Source organism: Penicillium arizonense (genome assembly GCF_001773325.1).
Source record: "Penicillium arizonense strain CBS 141311 chromosome Unknown PENARI_contig002, whole genome shotgun sequence".
In the NCBI taxonomy this organism is placed as follows: Eukaryota; Fungi; Ascomycota; class Eurotiomycetes; order Eurotiales; family Aspergillaceae; genus Penicillium; species Penicillium arizonense.
Window position 1 is genome coordinate 55385 of NW_019173279.1, and position 18993 is coordinate 74377.

At 49.3% G+C, this 18993-nt stretch overlaps 9 protein-coding genes across 9 annotated transcripts; 2 read left to right on the forward strand and 7 right to left on the reverse strand.

The window, feature by feature from the left end:
* Window positions 1-735: 735 nt before the first annotated feature.
* PENARI_c002G01109 (MFS transporter) lies at window positions 736-2373 on the reverse strand (the record flags this gene model as incomplete). Its single annotated transcript, XM_022627205.1, has 2 exons — window positions 736-2071; window positions 2129-2373. The coding sequence occupies 2 exons, from the start codon at window positions 2371-2373 to the stop codon at window positions 736-738; spliced, it is 1581 nt and encodes a 526-aa protein (XP_022492662.1).
* A 1429-nt stretch (window positions 2374-3802) lies between these two features.
* On the reverse strand, window positions 3803-3974 carry PENARI_c002G06673 (uncharacterized protein; the record flags this gene model as incomplete). Its single annotated transcript, XM_022627581.1, has 2 exons — window positions 3803-3809; window positions 3862-3974. The coding sequence occupies 2 exons, from the start codon at window positions 3972-3974 to the stop codon at window positions 3803-3805; spliced, it is 120 nt and encodes a 39-aa protein (XP_022492990.1).
* Window positions 3975-4731: 757 nt separating this feature from the next.
* Window positions 4732-6588, reverse strand: PENARI_c002G08771 (uncharacterized protein; the record flags this gene model as incomplete). Its single annotated transcript, XM_022627747.1, has 8 exons — window positions 4732-5289; window positions 5347-5459; window positions 5517-5646; window positions 5703-5804; window positions 5853-6018; window positions 6089-6283; window positions 6340-6370; window positions 6420-6588. The coding sequence occupies 8 exons, from the start codon at window positions 6586-6588 to the stop codon at window positions 4732-4734; spliced, it is 1464 nt and encodes a 487-aa protein (XP_022492820.1).
* A 637-nt stretch (window positions 6589-7225) lies between these two features.
* On the forward strand, window positions 7226-8008 carry PENARI_c002G07434 (phytanoyl-CoA dioxygenase family protein; the record flags this gene model as incomplete). The annotated part of the gene is made up of 4 exons (XM_022627642.1): window positions 7226-7301; window positions 7350-7460; window positions 7514-7732; window positions 7782-8008. The coding sequence occupies 4 exons, from the start codon at window positions 7226-7228 to the stop codon at window positions 8006-8008; spliced, it is 633 nt and encodes a 210-aa protein (XP_022492674.1).
* A 419-nt stretch (window positions 8009-8427) lies between these two features.
* On the forward strand, window positions 8428-9141 carry PENARI_c002G03233 (HD domain-containing protein; the record flags this gene model as incomplete). Its single annotated transcript, XM_022627353.1, has 3 exons — window positions 8428-8563; window positions 8614-8827; window positions 8877-9141. The coding sequence occupies 3 exons, from the start codon at window positions 8428-8430 to the stop codon at window positions 9139-9141; spliced, it is 615 nt and encodes a 204-aa protein (XP_022492555.1).
* A 1752-nt stretch (window positions 9142-10893) lies between these two features.
* On the reverse strand, window positions 10894-12590 carry PENARI_c002G01751 (putative general amidase; the record flags this gene model as incomplete). The annotated part of the gene is made up of 3 exons (XM_022627256.1): window positions 10894-11006; window positions 11057-11141; window positions 11190-12590. 3 exons carry the CDS (start codon window positions 12588-12590, stop codon window positions 10894-10896), a joined length of 1599 nt encoding a protein of 532 aa, XP_022492250.1.
* A 637-nt stretch (window positions 12591-13227) lies between these two features.
* PENARI_c002G04576 (HNH endonuclease family protein) lies at window positions 13228-14019 on the reverse strand (the record flags this gene model as incomplete). The annotated part of the gene is made up of 4 exons (XM_022627449.1): window positions 13228-13340; window positions 13395-13533; window positions 13588-13756; window positions 13811-14019. The coding sequence occupies 4 exons, from the start codon at window positions 14017-14019 to the stop codon at window positions 13228-13230; spliced, it is 630 nt and encodes a 209-aa protein (XP_022492266.1).
* Window positions 14020-14572: 553 nt separating this feature from the next.
* PENARI_c002G10255 (NADH:flavin oxidoreductase/NADH oxidase) lies at window positions 14573-15904 on the reverse strand (the record flags this gene model as incomplete). Its single annotated transcript, XM_022627837.1, has 1 exon — window positions 14573-15904. The coding sequence occupies one exon, from the start codon at window positions 15902-15904 to the stop codon at window positions 14573-14575; it is 1332 nt and encodes a 443-aa protein (XP_022492935.1).
* Window positions 15905-16143: 239 nt separating this feature from the next.
* Window positions 16144-17933, reverse strand: PENARI_c002G02550 (Zn(II)2Cys6 transcription factor; the record flags this gene model as incomplete). The annotated part of the gene is made up of 3 exons (XM_022627318.1): window positions 16144-16900; window positions 17275-17725; window positions 17825-17933. The coding sequence occupies 3 exons, from the start codon at window positions 17931-17933 to the stop codon at window positions 16144-16146; spliced, it is 1317 nt and encodes a 438-aa protein (XP_022492363.1).
* Between the last annotated feature and the right edge of the window lie 1060 nt (window positions 17934-18993).

Sequence of the window (18993 nt, forward strand, 5' to 3'; positions counted from 1 at the left end):
TCCGACCTAGATCGACGAGGAGTTTTTCACCTCCCGCCATGATCAATCAAGGGGTACCACGGGGAACTCTCTTCGATGGCTCTATTACCCAGCTGCCGTTTCATCATATCGGCCAGGGAAAGACATCCGAGCGGGGGCTCATTCTGATTATGGAAGTATCACCTTGTTATTTCAACGTCCCGGACAGCCAGGGCTTGAGATTCTCACTTCAAACAATGAATGGGCACCAGTTCCAGTATACCCTGATGGCCCAACAGACTTTCCATTTCCACCAATCCTCGTGAACATTGGCGACATGTTAAGCTATTGGACAGACGGCTTGCTCAAATCAACAGTCCATCGAGTCGTGTTTCCCAAACAAGACCAATCAGATCATACCTCCAAAGCGCACGATCGCTACAGTATCGCCTTCTTTTGTCAACCAGTGAGTGAAACAGAGCTCATTCCCGTACCAAGCGAAATCGTCTCTCTTCATCGGAAAGAACAAAAAATTGACCAGGAGGCTGGGAGAATGGTTGGCCATGGGGGAGGTGCCCGTGGTTGGAACGCCGGCCAGCCTTGTATAACAGCAGGACAGCATTTGCAGTCCCGTTTGGCGGCAACGTACGTATAATAACGCAGAACGGTGAATTTTTGCGTTGTTATGCTGTTCCACATTATCCTCATGATGTTTAACCAAAGTTCCTTCTATAAAGACCAAGTGTATCTATGCTGGCGTTCCGCCCTGGGTAGTGGCTAATGCGGACTATCCTCTTTCTGGTCAAAGTGCTCCCTGGCCCACGGGCTACGCAGGCGGATGGCTCTTCCCTTATAGAAGAAGATGAATGGGATTGGTACCAGAAGAATGGAAACAAATCCCAACAGGCTGGAAGCCCATTCGTAGTCCAACTTCTCATACATCTGGGTCGCAAACAAGGGGAATCCAGCACCAACAACGTTGCGCACCAAGATCACGCCCGCAAGAGCCGAGGCTGAATATGTCTGGTAGCTGTCGACAACATAGTTCAAAATGCTGAGGATCACAATATAAATACCAGCTCCGAAAAATGAGGATGCAATGATTGGAACGATCCAATGAACTGATCGATAGCTTGTCCAGCCGAACCAGAACAAGCTAATAGGAATCAAGATTGCACCCAAGCGTGCCATCCACATGCGTGCCTCGGGAACACCTTTGCCTCCGTTCTCCGCGACACGGCGCAAGTAGTATCGCTCCTGAAGCGGATAGAAACAGAAGGCAATCAGAGGGCCAATGGCCATTCCCAAGAAGGCCAGGCCCTGCTGACCGGTGTTGAATGGATGTCCTTTCGGCTCGCCGAAAACAAGGGGAATCGCTTCGTTGAACAGATAGACCAGGCCGTATAAGAAGCCGTTGTAAATCGCAGAGAATAACGTGATCGGCTCTGAAAAAAGGAAACGGAACGGGCGCGTAAGTGTGATCGCAAATAGTTCGTGCAGACCCTTCCTGCTGCTCGCATGAAAGTCCGTAGTCGATTCTGCGGAGCGGAGGTTCTCCTTCTTCATTTGCTTGCGCGCACGCTTAGCCTTGTTCTCAAGCACGGTGGTGTGGCGTGTTTCAGGGATTGTGGTCAATAAAACAACCCAGACGCCACCAGTCATGGCCATCAACACCCAAAAGATCCATCGCCAGCCCAGGTTAAGCCCGATGTACCCAGTGACAACCAGTGCCATAGGAGGTCCAAAGGTACTGCTCAGCCCGTAGACGGCCATTGGGCCTCCGCTCTCGTTCCGCTCCCACAAGTCACTGATACTGCCTCCAGTGTTTGTCAAAGGCGCACCACCGGCACATCCAGCGATAAACCGACACACCAATATGGTGCCAATGTTCGGGGCCAAAGCGAGAGGAAGTTGGAAGATGAATAAACAGAACCAAGACACCACATACACAGGTTGACGTCCAAAGTATTCCGAGAGTGGCGCGAGAAGCACAGGGCCGATGGCATAGCCTAGGACATAGAGAGACAGGCATAAAGTAGTGACCTCAGCTGAAACACCAAACTCCTCTTGTATACCCGTGGCGCCCGAAGAGATACCTCCCGCACACCATGTTCTAGATCAGCCATGTTAGATGGACATCGGAATGAACAAGGATTGCATGACGACGTACGTGAAAACGTTGAGCATGCTGACCACGATGGTGATATACCACTTGCGCCATTTCGGCCAGTTGCGAGGGTTGTCGAGGTCGTTCGAACCGTAGGCAATGATAATCGGTAGAGCGTCATTGGGATTACTGCGTGCCTTGGCCAGAGCTTGATCTTCAGACAAGACTAATGTTGAGTTTTCGCGGCGGGAGTCTGTGACCTTCTCCACATCATGGAGCTCAGGTCGCGTGTCTTCCTCCGAAATCATAGTTCTGGATTCTGGGAAGGGAGAAATGGGACTGAGATGCGCAAGGAATGCAGCATTTAAAGGGGGGAAATATGGGGCTGCGAGCCAAAGACCGAAGCTCTCCAACGTTCTCCATGCTAACCCCAGTTACCGAGACAGGAAAAGGTTGCCACACCGTTCGGGTTCGGCGTGCCGAAAAGAAGCATCATTGGCAAATGCTTGGCTATACTTGACTCCACGGTGACTCCACTTGGATTATCTTTTGCCCTCTCGGTGTGGACATTAGTAATTATTGCCTTGTTTCTGTGTGGCAATCATTGTGTGTATCTTTATCTTCACCTCTGTCCGGAGAGTAACGAAAATATGCAGGCATGATGCCGAGTCGCAAATACGAGTATAAACCTTCAGCCTTTGGGACTGGATAATTCAGAACCTGAGTCATATCCTACACTTACCATACGCGTCATCGTGTCTATTTTATCGCCTAAATGGCCGGCAAAACAGGAAAATCTCCAGCTAAAACGCCCCAAGAGTGGATGTTCTCCGCATATTAGGCTGAGGCCCCAGGTGCGCGATTTTTTGTTCCAATTCTGCACTAGTACTGTACATGTACAAAAGTTGATAAGTTCTTAGTAGATAGCCAGGGCAAAATCGATTGTCCACGAGGGACGAAGCTGGCGTTTGTGAATCATCTAGTGCTCATCTACGATCTCAGCTCGATGGTTTCTGTCTTTCCAAATAAATATATACATGCACCGATATGTGACGTGCTGTAGCACATATGTCATTTGTTCAATATCGCGTCTTCTATAATCCTAGATAATCAAGTGTGAATGGTTATATCTGCATTTCAAGACCTGAATGTCTGCTAATGCCAGAGAACAATCGAACTGAGCCTCCATTCATGGACCGGAATATCATTACTCCGGGACCGACGTCATTCCCCTTCGACTTGAACTTCGACTTAACATCTTTCCTGCCCGGTCCGGATAGTGACTCCATTTAGATGCACCTCCATTTGCAATCCCATGCGATGTCATTCAATACTTCAATATGGCTTCATTTAACCCTACGATACACCGAGATAATAACGCAATCGGCGCGATCCGATGACCCTATACCCAAGTCCAACCCCGATCGACAGGAACGTGTGCCGCTCGATGCTAGATGATGTCATATTGGTGTCTAGAGCCATGATATGGACTGGAAAGCGTGCTAGCATCTCGACAGCCCCCGTCCACCAGAGACATCGGACAAACCTACCAACCGGCCACGCCTCGACCGGTAACAGTCGTGCCACCCACAACAACCCTACGAGGCTCGAGATCATTGGAAATCGAAAATCCATGAGACAAGTCAACGATATCCAGATTCTCCGCGAGCAGCTGCAGCGTGTCCCCGTTTCTCGGTGACAAGCACAAGCCCCCGCTGTCAGGCCTAATCCCCTGCTCTAGGCCCTATCGACGACGCGAATGCTCGCAAGACAACCCCGACCCCATCCTAACCTACCGCTGAGTTGGGGTCGAGGTCGTCTTGGGAGCCCTCGCGTCGTCGATATAAGCGGCAGTAACTAGGAACTGGCCTCGATGATTCATTTCGTTTCCGTCATTCACGCACGCCATGACGAGTGATTAGGGTCAATTGCTACTCAATTGAATTTTGTTCAGAACTGAGTAACCCAAGTACCGGCTCCGTATCGTGAAGATCATGAAGGCTCATACAATTGTGCTAGCTGTCCAGGGAACCTTCCTAGCGTTTTGGATATCGACCATTTTCAACCTGGATCATTCTCAGCCCAAGCGATTTTAGCATAGGTAATATCACAGTAGCATTCAAAATCACTGGAAGGGCCGATCTCCGCCACCCAATTCAGGTTAGGATATACTAGGGACCTTGGGAATAAAACGGTAGACGATCAACTAAAAAAAGCCCAGGTAGAGTCAGTTTAGGAATATCACTCAAAAAGCCGACGATTAACGGACGGTATCTAGCACTGCCGATGCCTTTCCGTAATATTCAGGAATAGCAAATGGTCGACCTCCTTGCAATACCAGAATGGTTGGTTTTTCAAGGGCAAACATTGCATCAGCAAGGGCACCTGCAGATGTTAGGAAAAATAGTTTAGGAGTATCAGGTGGCATTAGGGGAAGAGATACTCTGGTTTGGAGATAGTCCAAGGGTTGCTCGGTCGCCTGATTCACCGTTACTGTTCCAATTAGCAGCAACTGCGAGGCTGAGGACCACATTAAATGCCAAAAATTGGGCGGAATAACGAGTTTTGTGAGAACTATTACGAACTGTTTCAAAAATTCGTTTGAGAATTTGTGCAATCCTCTGATTTGCTCGAACCTACGAACTCCATATAATTTTGACTGGTACTCAAGCCGAGTCTCGTGAACTGACAACCAATGCCTCACCGTACAGGCTAACGTCATAGCCGTTTTGTTCCAGATACTCCTTGAAGCGAGCATCCTCTGTTTCCAGCGCGCGAGACATATCCGGAATCAACAACCAGGCAATAAGACCGCCAACCACTGTGAAGGCGGCTCCAATCAAAAACACCGCCTGTTGGCCCTTTTCAGTGGATTCAAACGAGTTCTGGATTGGGGTGAAGACCTCAGTTCCAATGGAGGCCCCCGCCTTCCCAACTGCTGCGGCAAAGCCAAGGAAATGGCCACGCAGCGGTGTTGGGAAGGATTCAGAAGCGCAAAGAAATGTTGAGACACCAGGACCCATCTCTCCGAGGGCCTGGAAGATGCCGTACATCACCACGAATAAGGGAAATACACTCTGAATCTGATGCAGCGCGCCTCCAATAATAAAGCCCCATACTGCCCAGAGCATGAATCCCAATGTCATAGTCTGCTTGCGGCCGATGCGATCCATGAGTAGCCCACCAAGCAAGCAACCAGGTAGATAGAAGCAATTGATGACCGTCTGATTATCGTTAATTAGATTGAACAGAAATCAGCTTTGCACGTGGTCCGCACTTACTCCGTATCCAATATTTTGCACCGTGGTGTTGTTAGGATTAAGTTGTTCAATGATTGTTGACGAGAACAAACCAAAGGGATAAGTCACGAAGTCGTAGCAGAACCAGGCCAAAGCTGTTTTTTTTTTTTCGGGTAAGAGTCCATAACAATCTGAAGTTTGCTAATACTTACATGTTCCAAGCATAGGCTTCCAGTAACGACGCAATACCAGCATATATGGATACTGTGATTTGATGGCGTGTTTCCGATATTGCGTGGAGTTGACCATCCGAACACGGAAAAAACAGATGGAAATTGGCAACTGTTTCGAAGTTAGGAAGATCAGACTCCAATTTCAAGAGATCGAAAACAACTTACTACAATGCCCAACCCGAAGGTGATTCGCCAGACGCTTTCTGAATCCTGCTGTTTATAACAAGCCAGCACAATCAGGGCGACCAGACCTGCCGCGACGAATCCCTGTCGCAGACTTTAGCAATGTTACTGGCAGGGGTTGGCAATACAAACCAGATCAACCGCAAAATCCGTCGTCGCAGCCACGAGAAAGCCGCGCCGTTTCCGGAGTTTAGCTGTTTCATCAGCAGCCTCGGTGGCACTGGTTGCACAGACTGGATACTCTCCGCCAGCTCCAAACCCAGCAATACCTCGTGCTACAATCATCATCCAAAACATGCTTCAGATGGTGTCAGCAATCTCGGTCCTTCTGGTGTCTTTCCAATCATAAACGAGAGGCATTAGCTTACCCCAGCTGTGTGCTTCCGTGAGATGCGGTAGCCAAGACCACTCCTAGAATGAGGAAAGCTGTAGCGGCAATGACACCAGTCCGACGGCCGATACGGTCGATCAAGACACCAAAAAAGAGCATCCCGAAAATCTCCCCGATTAGGTAGGAGTTGGAAAGGCGGGACTTGATGATTGAAGACATGCCATTTAGGTAGCTGGAAACATTTATCAGTGAATTGGGCCAGATATAGAAAACATCAAGCCTCCTTACAGCACCGAGAACAACGGTTCCATGTAGCCAACTAGAACAGGGTTAAAAGAAAATAATACAAAATCAGGGGCAAAAACTACTGATTTGGGCATTGTATCCATCACTGAATAATGCTAGCCCCGACACAACCACGTTCAGTACACCTGAGCTCTTCCGCTTGGTTTCGCTTTGCTGAACGTCGTGGTCTTCCGAGTGAGACTCTTGCGCCTTTGAGTGATTCTTCACAGGGACGTCGGTAAATGTAGCCATAGCGTCGCTCATATTGCCAGAAGGAAGAACGGAGAGGAATAGAGAAAGACGAAGACCAGGGGCACTTATCTATATAAGAATATGCTGTGAGTTGTGGTACATATTGCCAAAGTCCAATAGCAATCTGATATTGATGCACGGGAGGCTTCAATGTTACGCCGGGATGAAGCGCGAAATGTCAAGCTCCATAGGGCCAAGCTCAAGTGCATACAATAGCATTCCCGTACTTCACGCATAAATCCACAATGGTAGGGCTCCGCCCCCACCACAGCTTGGCGCGTCGCTCCCACGCTTGGACCTGAGCGCCAAGCCTATAGGAGCTTATCTTTTTCCCATGTGGCCTAGTAAATCTGTCGGCCTCCGACCCGTCAGATTGAGACTTGCCTGTTTAGTCTTTATCTCGGTGTGAAGTGCGAGACCTCGTGTTCTCTGCATGAACGTGCACTCGGTCCTGTATAAAACGTGGTTCAAGAGCCTCATTTGATTCTCGCCTCCGTTGTGATTAACGGAATTTATTTCCCTATTATGGAAAATGCTCACTATTCTCTCTCTGCGGAGCAACTCTCCGGTTTCCAGGAGCGTGGATACTTGTTGTTCGACAATTTCTTACTCCTGGGGAATCGGAGTTGCTGCATCAATGGGCACAGGAGGTTCACGATCTTCCTTGCACCCCGATACACCGTGGATGCCCTATGAAGAGGTTAATTCTGATGGTAAGCGGGTGCTTTGTCGTACGGAGAACTTTGCAAACTCCCATGCAGGATTCGACGGTCTCCTACGGGGTCAGCGTGTTATGAGTGTCCTGCAACAGCTCGCCGGGGAAGAAATGCTCCTCTTCAAAGAGAAAATCAATTACAAGCTGGCCGGAAGTGGTAAGCGCTTTTATAATTCCACATTTAGCTTCGATCTCTGATATTATTTGCAGGCGGATTTGACCCTCATATCGATGCCAATGCTTACACCCACGTCAAGGACATCAATCATTTGACAATCCTGACTGCCGTCGACGGAATGAACTCAGCCAATGGAGGTCTGGAGGTAGTTGATGGAAGTCATCGTATGGACATCCCTCTCGGTAGTGACCGGTGCATCGAACCCACCTGGGTGAAAATGAACACCTGGACACCGGCCGAGCTTGAGTCTGGTAGATACATTTCATCCAACCTTGGCCGTACTTATGCTGATAAAGACAGGCGATATTTTGATCTTTGGCTCATACCTGGCGCATAGAAGCGGTGCGAATACTAGCCCCAAGAACCGCCGAGCGATTTACGCAACGTACAACTGCGCCACCGAGGGAAGTCTGCATGATCAGTACTATTTAGACCGTCAGAAGCTTTGGCCGGCAACTCACATGCGAAAAGAGGGAGATCCTACGAAGAAGGCCGGGTTCGCTATGCTTTCGGTTCTCTCATGTTGACAGTGGACTCCAAGGCTATTCCTGCCTAGAGGTGTACTTTAGCTTCACCTTGTAAAATAGACAGCAGGCGATTCAAAGCATACTGCGTGGTCTGAATAATTTATGTAAACGGAAGAAAAAGCAAAGAAAAAAAAAAAAAACAAAACAAATGATGAAATGAAAAAGACGCATAATCCTGCCTTCTTGCCGATCAAACCAGGCTTGGTGTGGGCCATCGGCAGGAGGTCCGCAGGTTGCAATCGCCATAGAAAGGAATATAAGACTTTGGAGGGCTTAGCGCATGGGCGTACCCTTTGCAGAGACAATGGATTGACGGAGGAGTTCTATCGCATATAAAATCCTTCCCAATCCCCACCTGAATTCTTTCCTTCTTTCTGTACTGATTCCAGTTTCTTCTTTGGTCGCATACCTTTCTTGCCATGGCACAAGAATTCCAACAAAAGGCAGACGCGCTTGTTGGAGCACTGGAGAAGTATGGCCAAGGTGACTACATCGGGGAATCCATTAGCCAACTTGAACATTGTCTGCAGGCAGCACATCAGGCACAGAAAGCTAGTGAGTGACGTTCGCGAGGCACCGAGAAATTGGGCTAACTCTCTTTTCAGGAGCCCGAGATGAGCTGGTAATTGCCGCTTTATTGCACGACATTGGTCAGATTATCCCCTTGGAAACAACCAAGGAGGTGCGCATGAACCTCCGCGGGAGCACGGAGAATGTCGGCCGGGTCGGCCACGAAGCTATTGGGGCTGCATACCTCCGGTCGCTTGGATTCAGCGAGGCCGTGTGCCGATTAGTGAATAGCCATGTTGCGGCCAAGCGGTAGGTGTTTCTCTATGCCTACTCTCAAGCCCAGGCTCATTTCGCACAGGTACCTCACTGCAGTTGACCCGGCGTACTATGACTCTTTGTCCTCGGCGTCTCAGAGATCGCTGGCGTTTCAGGGTGGTCCTTTTATAGGCGGCGATCTGAGAAAATTTGAGGAAGATTCGTTGCGAGACGAGATGGTTTCTCTTCGATTGTGGGATGATGCCGCGAAACTAGAGGGGATTGAGGCCACAACGCCGCGTGCAACGGCATATTTGGAGATGATAGTTGCGCATTTGGAAAAACAAGAGAACATGAAGAGTAGATAGGGTTATTTTGAAGATATTAAGAGTAAGTAAGATATTCAGCAAATACATGATAGGAGAGTTGGAGATGACGGGAATCTGCCGCACATCCCCTCTCCCTCTCCCTCTTCTTCTTCTCCCTGCAATGCCGTCTACCGCCAGACTGAGAACCCAAACCGGATGCTTTCAATGTGAGACTAGAATCTAATAATTGCAGACTCATAGCTGAGACAAACAGGTCGAAACCGCCGCAAGAAATGTGACGAGACGCGACCGCGCTGTTTGGGCTGCACTCGGAATGATCTCGGGTGCAAGTGGCCGTCAGGGGAGCCTCCCGATAGAAGAAGACGCATGCGACATCGCCAATCTCCCAAATCTCTGGACTCTGTGGATGTCTCTCTCGATTCAGAGCTGTCGTTGACACTAACGCCGCCTATTGCGATGCCATCTCCCTTTCAACATGAGGAGCACTCTTATCTTTACCGATACTTCGCGTCGACAGTTCTCTCACGCCTCGTTCGTCAAAGTTCACTTTCACATTACTCAGATCAATCTTACATGCTCCGCTTAGCACTGGAGTTTCCTCCCTTGATGGGCGCCATGATCTCTATCGCCGGTATGCAGTTAGCTCCGGCTCCCCGCTGGTCAATCTCTTGCGCAGTGCGAAGTTATGTCCAGACGATCGCTGGTCTACGAAGAATGCTCGAAAATGCTGAAGATATAGGCTCTGATGATGCGCTCTTAGCGACTGTGATTTCCCTCTCGGTATTTGAGGCATGTTTCGTTCATTTCTGCATGTTTACCATGACGGGCCTGGGTTGTTACTAACCAGAGAATAGACGTCGCGACTTGATTCATCACCAAACACCGCACCTCATATTACGGCGTCGGGCATAATTTTAGCTCAGCGCCGCCCTAGGATGGCCTGCCCCCAGACAGCGGTGTTTGACCGGATCTGCATTGAATCATTCGTATATCATGCATCACTAATGATGTTGTTTGATCCATCACTTGATGCGCTATCTAGCATCCGACAGCAGCTGGATTTACCGCAACATTTCTTGAATTTCGGGCAGGGTGATTCTGCAGCATGGGAATTTGGCATTTCTACACAACCAATCCTTTACGCGCCCTACAAATTCTTCTTACTGATCGCCGACATCACAAAGCTTGCACGTGTCTCTCGTGTATTAGATGATCCGGAAATTTCAACCTGGACAAGGATTCAGCAGGAACTGTGCGATTGGCCCCGTGTTCTTGACACAGAAGACGAACTACTGGCAGCATTATACGCTTTCTCGGTTCAGATTTTACTGCTGAAATCAAATCCAAATATAACATATGACGAGAAAAGTCGACAAGCAGAAGTTTACCTAGAAGCCGGGTTGAAGCATGTCCCCTTCCTTAATCTAGATCACCATTTCCCGAGCTATCTATTATGGCCACTGGCTATCTTGGGCTCCGCTTGCACTACTTTCGAGGAACGAAAAATGATTCAGACTTGCATTTCTTTAATCTCGATCCAAAAGCCGGGCGGTCATGCAAGCTGGGTGCATAGGCGACTGAGAAAGATATGGTCCGTCGTCAACAAAACGAACGAGAATGACCCAACGAAGCGCAGGCTTTTGGGCCTGCAGGCACTACTCGATGGGGACAATGAAGATGATTAGGCTATGAATCAAGTCCAAAGCCTTTCCGTCTGTGCTGTTGGGAAAATAATATTCTAGAACTATCACTGTTCTATGAAAGACCAAATGGCCTTAAGCATACATCTCCTTACTGGAAAGCCCGCTCAATCGCAGAAACCGCATGTGCCAGACTCTCGTCCTTCAATCGTCTGCCAATGATTTGAACATGACAGGGGGCACCTTCTATCACTTGAGGCTGATCTATAAACTGTCAGCTGTGAGTCACTTGCAACGAAGGGGTGTTTCCATACAAGGTGGCACATAATCAACTTCCCGGATAAATGCTTTGTCGGCAGCTTCGTTTGCACTGCCGATCGGAAGCACACACGCCGGATACTTCGAATTGTCAGTGAAAGATCGATAGACATGGATGTGACAACCTACGTCGACAAGATTTGCCAGTACTGTGTACATTGGCAACCCGTATGCGTCGTGTGCGACTGCGCAGCTCTGATACCCAGGACCTAGAATGACATCCAATTGATTTTCCACAAACAGCTCTCGCATTTGCGCCGTGATCTCATTCCTGGCGACATTCAGCTCAAAAAGCTTGCGGAGATCCGGCTCAGGGCCTGTCCCATCCAGATTATATGTGAAATGGAGGGAGGGGATTGGGGGTTCGCCACCTCGTGCAATGTGACCAAGGGGAGTTCGATCAGGATCCATTGAGAAGTATTCCCACGACACCTCACACGCTTTAGATACAAACGTCATCTTCTTGGTCAAGTCTACCATTCGGTGTCCGGCTGCAGTCAGGCTGTGCACTGCATCCGCCAAGACACGCTTCATAGGAGGATGCATTGGACGTTCTGGATCCTCAGGCATGATTCCGATGGTGAGAAACGAGCTGGGCTTTGGCTCAGTCCAAGAGATTCCCAGAGCCCCGTCGTCGAGGTCTGCAGCATTGGAGTTGAAAACAACACGCAAAAAGAGCTCTGCATCACGAGCAGAATGGCAAATGGGGCCTGCGGTCGGGGCGACACCAACCATTCCTGGCCGAGCCGCCGATGTCTGACCACCATATGGCACACGCCCAACAGTGGGCTTAAATCCCACAAGACCACAGCATAGTGCAGGGATCCGAATGGAGCCTGCGATGTCGGTACCAACCCCAAGGGGAGATCCGCGCAAAGCGACAAGGCAGCCTTCACCGCCGCTGCTACCACCTGCGGTGATGTCTTTGCCGTATGGATTGAGGACTCGACCAAACACATTATTGTGAGAGTCGGCTGTCATCATGGTCTGCGGGATATTGGTCTTGACATACAAGACAGCGCCAGCCGCGAGTAGAACCTCAACTAGAGCCGAATTCTTCGTAGATACGGGGCGGTCTAAGAAGGAGACGAAGCCCAAGGTCGTTGGTACCCCAGTCACGCTGAATGATTCCTTGATGCTGATGGGCAGGCCATGAAAAGGCCCGACGGTCTTTCCGGTCCTTTCCAGGTACTCATCCAACTCCTGTGCACGTTGCAGGGCAACATCAAAGAAAGTCTCTGTCAGGCAGGAGGTCAACTGCTGTGCGATTGCAGCCCGCTTGGCAAAGGCGGTTGTCACCTCAAGAGAACTGTACTCCCTGGAAGCCAGTTTCCGGACGAGGTCAGTGGCATCATGATCCCCGGTGATAGCAATTTCACGCTCACTTAGTATTCCTGAGTTTCGGGGGATATCAAAGGGCGAGTGGCCTTTTTCAAGGATAGACATGGGAATCTGCCACTCCTTGGGGATTTTGGCTGCAGCCTCGGACCGCTTGGCCTCGGCTTTCTGTTGCCAGTCAGGGATCGTCATTTGGAAGTCCGAAAGGGTGGATGGAGAAGCGATGTAGTAAAGTGGTGAAGTTGTAAAAAGTAAAGAAGAACGAGATTGGTTCGAAGTGGAGGATGGATCAAACGAAGCGTGGATGTTATGAGTGCCCTGGCCTTTTCCCCTTCACCCTTGGGGGTTTATATAGACCTCTATCAGGCGGGCATATTAACCCCCGCAACAAGATCTATGTCATTCGAATCCGAGAAAAGAATAAAATCGCATAATCGCGTTCTTCTGTGGTTCGATAGGCTTGACTTCGTATAGTTCCACCGTGGGTCGCCCACCAATCAGCGACTTTTGCGCGCTGTGCCAGTGGAGATCCGAGGCTACAAAAGCCTCATTGTGCCCTTGTGGAGTCTTGTTATCCCCTTCCATTGGATCGCGACGAACTACTCGGTGTATAAGTTTATATTCGGCTTGTCTCAATAATCACTGACTGTAATAGCCGGTTCTAATATGCAAAACCTCACGATAAACGGCATATATTCTATACGCTATACCGATGGCCCTAATCAACCCTACTACCGGCCTACTACCAGCTCACTTGCACTTCCATGCAACCTAACAACAAATATTCCCGGAACTTTCCTATTCCAAGAAGATTATTTTTGAGAAATATTCAGCAGGTGTTGAGCATGTCAGTCAGCGCAACCTTCTCGGCAGAAGTGATAGTGAGCTTATAAACTGATTTCACCTTCACCCACATCTTAGCATACGTGCAGTGATAGGATGCTGTTTTAAAGTCAGCGGCTTAGATGGAAATATTATACAGGACTTCCCACGTACTGAGTGAAGGCTTCCAAACTTCCGGTCCATCATCACTCTTCTGGGAGTTCACGCTATCGGTGACTGCCAGAAGCTGGGGATTCACCAGGTCGTTTGCAAAGGCTGTACGATCTGCCGTGGTCCAACTAGACGCTCCAAACTATGCGTAGGTGTTAGTTTTCACTTCAGAAGTTGTAAGTGGGACCTGAATTACCTTCCACGCATTTGACAGTGGCACGAGATGGTCGATATCGACATCGCTCGCTGCTGTCCAAGTTGCGCCGTCATACGGCGAATACCACGAGCCACTAGTGGCAGCACAGCTGGAGCTTGTTACCACGTTCACTCCATCACGCTTAAGTACACTTTCGCGTGTGGTACAGCTACTGGAGTCGTGAGATGCAGGTATCAGAGCCATATGGAATGTATGTACTTACCCATTTGTAGTGATCCAGTGCGGGAATTTGTCGCGATCATAGCCGTCTTGTGATCCTTGAGCGGCAACGGTCAACCCCGCTAGCTCGCTCTTGGCTGTAGATGAAGAGGGGATTCCTGGCGGTGATGGCGCAGGCTCAGGGACTGGTACTGCTGTGCTCAGCAGCGGCTGAAGGGCAAAAGCCACAACCCAAACCGGGGAGATAATCATTGCGAAGTTAGAAGACTTGCTGGATGATTTTGAACTGGAATGCCTTTCACAATACAAGGCTGAATTGGAATGCGTAATGGGATGAACAACCCAAGAATGTGCAATGATATCCGCAAGATCGCATGGGAATCCCCTGACTCAACTTTATACATGCCCTCTGCCGTAGCCTTTGGGCCCCCAAACCCCCTCACTCGAGAGCACAGCAGATAACCTGGACCGCGTTGAAACATCAGCGCAGTCCGAGTCTTGGCCCGGTGCTTGGCGTTGCACGTTGGGAGACCATTGGCCTATCACTGCACACTTCACGGAATGTATCTGCGAAGAGACACACTGGAAGAGACACACTAGGCGCCCTCAAATCTCCTGCTGCATACCACCTGCGCCGGAGCAGAGTCCTAGGTGGTCAGATAAAGCAGGCTATCTAAATAAAAGGGGCTTTATAGGGAAATGATCGTCCAGCTGAAGATTGTCAACGGAACCTCGGCAGTGAAATACAACAACTTAATGCACAGAGCGTTCTATGTCAAACAATATGTAAATATGTACATCTAGTTCACAGCAAGCCCCGAGCAAATTGCCATGGGAGCAATACTTTCACGCCCAACGTCTTCGCTGCAGTCAACACCCATTCGGGCTCTCGCAAGAACTGACGAGCCATTAATACAGCATCAGCTTTGGGATCTTGACCGGACAATATTTGTTCGTTTGCCTGCGCTTCTTGTTCCGCCCCCTGCACAATGTTACGGGCAGACTCTGCTTCGGTAATGAAACCGACGGCTCCAACCAAGGTCTTTTGATTAGCAGCACGAATCTCGCGACGTATTTGACCAGCCAAATCAATCTGGTAATTCGAATGAGGTTCAATCCGTTGATCTTTGTGGTTTCCACCGGAGCTGACGTCCAAGAAGTCAACTCCCAGATCGGGCAGCATCTTAGCTAGCTTGATTGATGAAGGCATGTCCCAACTTCCAGTCTGTGTCGCGACAGCTTCTTTCTCCAGCCAATCGGTGCCACTGATACGGAGGAGCAACGGCATTCCAGTAGGAATTACAGCACGAATTGCAGTGGTCACTTCCGCGACGATTCGGATGCGATTCTCAAAGCTGCCTCCATACTTGTCGGTTCGTCGATTGGTAACGGGGCTCAGGAATTGGTGGATCAGGTAACCATGCGCACCATGAATTTCAATAACATCTACACCGGCTTTAACAGCGAGTTCCGCGCTTCGAGCAAAGGCTTGAACCAGCTCCTCGACCTCGGCAGTAGATATCTCACGGGGGGGCCAGAATTGATCACCGGGCGCCCAGATGTGCTCCTCACCACCGGAGGGGCCAACCACATTGGACGGCCAGCCTCCGACGCTTTCATCGGCTTTGATTCCACGCTTCTTAGCTTGAGATGCCAGCCAAGGGGAGACTGTGCTTGCTTTGCGGCCAGCATGAGCCAGCTGGATGCCAATTTTGGCGCCTTGGCTGTGAGCGAAATCCACTATACGGCGAAGTCCCTTGAATTGCTCAGAGTCGGTCCCTTCCTGCCAGAGGCCAGAATCGTTGGGCGATATACGGCCATTGGCTTGTACAGCTGTGGCTTCGATAATGATCAAGCCGACACCCTTGACGGCAAAATGGCCAAGGTGAGCAACATGGAAGTCTGTCAGAGCGCCCACAGCGGGCGAAGATGGATCCGACTCTGCAGAGTAGGTACACATAGGCGCCACAATCACACGGTTCTTGAGTGTCACATCTCGAATACGCAATGGGCGGAACAATGTCGGTGTGTTGGGGTCTTCAGGGTTGAAGGCTCCTCCCGCATTGTTGGCGGGGGTGAAGTACGGAAGGCCCTGAGCCTTCACAATCGGCGGAGAACGAAATGCATGAGAACCCATGGTGTGAATACCGTCTTTTCCGATACTGACAATATTTGAGGGCAGGGGGAAAAGTGACTTTTATAAATAAGGGCCAGTTAATAATCGATGTGCTGACAAATTGTCACATTTCCCCACTACCAACAATGCCGGAGAGAATGCCGAACAGCCGGATGTCGGGATGAAAATCAAGTCGATGGCACGAATCCTATTGTGTAGGGCATCTGTGCCGCCCATTATCCAATAATTGACAGAACGGTTCAATCAGGCAGGGGTAATTGAGGGCTCTTCCAATGAGTGCGCAGTATCTCAGATAGCCGTCTCATCGTGCCGTTGTTAGTTGCTTCGGAAAAGGCCAGGATTTGAGCCATGAGGCACTCCCGATCTGTAGGCTGCTGCAGGCTAATTCCTAGCACATAAAATGGCCAACAATAGTATTCGGCAAAGTAGTCGATATCTGGCTGCAGCTGCTTTACAGCGTCCATTCCTTCTTGAATTAGCTGGCCGATGGTTGAGTGAGCTCTCCTGTTGTTACTCCAGGCCATACGCTGGAGCAGGATCCGACAGCCCACAAGGTACAGCTGGGGCCCGATCACAGCGGTTTTGCTTTTCTGTACCATTTGATGCCAGGATCCCAGGTCACATTTCTCAAGGTTGTCCTCCATGCCGTCGAGCTCACAGGCATTCGGCGCTGCTGTTGATTGATCCCACTGCGGGAGATCGTTTTCGAGCTTTTGAAAAACATCATGATCTATCCGGTTGCGAGCACTATCTTGATAGAGGCGATAAATAGTATATATGCACCGAAAGAGTTGGGGTGGAGCCCCAAGCACTGGGGAGTCTGGATAACACGGAAAGGGAGCATTGAAATGCCGTCCAAGATTATCCTCTGCTGATGCCAAGGCTAGATCAACCTCGCCCGGGTACACGATATGATACTGGAAGGGAAGGCTGGTTGCAACATGGAAGATAAAGGCTTCATAGACGAGACGGTGCATGGCTTGTTCGATCTCCGAGCTATCATGGTTTATTTTGCAATAACTAGACGCAAGCTGGATTAACTGAGCTGCACCAGTCAGATGGACTTCGACCCCTGTTGAGCCTCGTGGTTTTGATCTCTGTATTGCTAGGTGAGCGGTTGGTTACCTTCTTAGGGTGCTGGAAAGGCTAGATTCACCTCATATATGCAAAGCATAAGCACTGTATGCATGGTTACCAGCCATTGGTTCTTAATGGTTTCCCTCTCCAGGTCGTTCCGGAGCTCTTTGACAGCCTGGGTATAATGAAATTTTGCCAAATTTCGAAACCGAGGCGTTTTTGTAGGAATCTCCGCCCCGCAACATGCAAGGAGTGCGTGCATGCAAGCCGGTGCCTTCATTGCCATAACTAACGACTCCCTAGTAAATAAATCAATGACGCGACAAGTAGCAGCGGGCCGAATAAGTTGCGGGAGAAATCGTGCCCTGAGGAAGTCGAACAGAAGAGAACTGCCAGGCGTGATAGCAGAGGAATGTCCAAAGGTGGCGAAGTATCTCTGCTCAGCACCGAGATCAACGGAGGCAGTTTGGAACAAAGACGATAATGCTTGCCATTGTGTAGAAGAGATCAAGTCAGAGACAGACAGCCCGGTTTTGGTGTCGGAGCGCGATGCTACCACATCCAGCTCGGTCTCAGTATCAGCTATGTTCGAGACCCGCGGTGTCTCTTCTGGAGACTCGTGACCACATGAATTGCCAGAAACACAAGGTCGCCGGTCGGACTGCCAGATGCATTCCAGCCTTTGCCTTGTGCAGTTGAGGCAGGTCCGCTGTGTTTCGTCGCATTTTTTCTTTCGCTTACGACCTTGGCAAATATCAGCACGGTGTTGCCAGCGATAATTTAGTGTACAAGCTTGAAACCCTGGGCCTATGTTTAGGGTAGTCTAGGCAATTATCGACTCACAAGTTAGACAGCCAGTCTTAGTGCGTAGATGAGCCGGTCGGCGGCGAGGGCGGCGATACGGCAGTAATGCATCTGACACCGCCGTAACCGACCCTTTTGATGCCGGCATTTTGATTGTTTTACATGAGGCTCTGTCTGAAGCCAAGAGAACATTTGAAGCGTCGAAGAACAGCCAAGCATGCATCACGTGTAGCGATGTTTCCCTTTTAGGAAGGTACTGCCGGGACTGCCCAAACTATACCAAAAAAAAACAGTTGATCTTATGCCATGGTTTTTAAGAGATATCGAGCTTTTGTAGTTTCCTGCCTCAAAATTATAGCATTGAATTGTGATCTGGATGAGCTGACATCTATATGCCGACCTTGAGCGTGGCAGTTCTCAGTATGGACCGTCCCAATGATGATTTCCACTACGACAACCTATACAAACTGTCGCGATCTTTGCATAGCCTGGTCGAAAATAATTGACCCATTTCTGCCACTCCTTGGAATAAGGGGTAATGCTTTTCCTCAAAGGATGAATACAACCAGAGAATTGTCCCCGACATTGGGTTGCATAGCATCTGTTGAGATCCAAAATCCAAAAGTGTCCGCAGCCATATCGACTAGTGTGATCTAGAACATCTAGTCCGCACATCTATAGCATATTTAGCATCAATTTTCCTACTGCCAAACTGTCTGAATGTTTCATATACCTCGGATGGACATTCAATCTGAGTGGATTTACACACACGTGGAGCAATTTCAATATATTCAATAAGATACGTAAAGAACGTGTAGGACCCAAGATCTTTATATTTAGCTCCATAAACACAGAGAGCCTATCGTATGGATGATAGAGAGTAAGGGAAGCGCTTTGAAGAAGGCCAATCAGATTCCTTTGATAGGAGAAGTTCATTGAATAATTTGTTTCATCAGAGTCATCTAGCCAGGTCTCGGAGCAAGAGTCTCAAGACTTTCTATTCTCACTTTCTTCAAAGTTTAGAGACAACAGTACAATAGCGAGAACAAAGGAAGATAGGCGGCACAAGGGTTGTTCAATATGTTTGAATCTCCGAAAATTTGGAAGTAATTGACGGACGACGCTCAGGTATACCCAGTGTAGATCTGATTCAAAGGCATATATCCTTAAAGCGTCCAGAGACACGAGCGTAAGTGTCTCAGACGTTG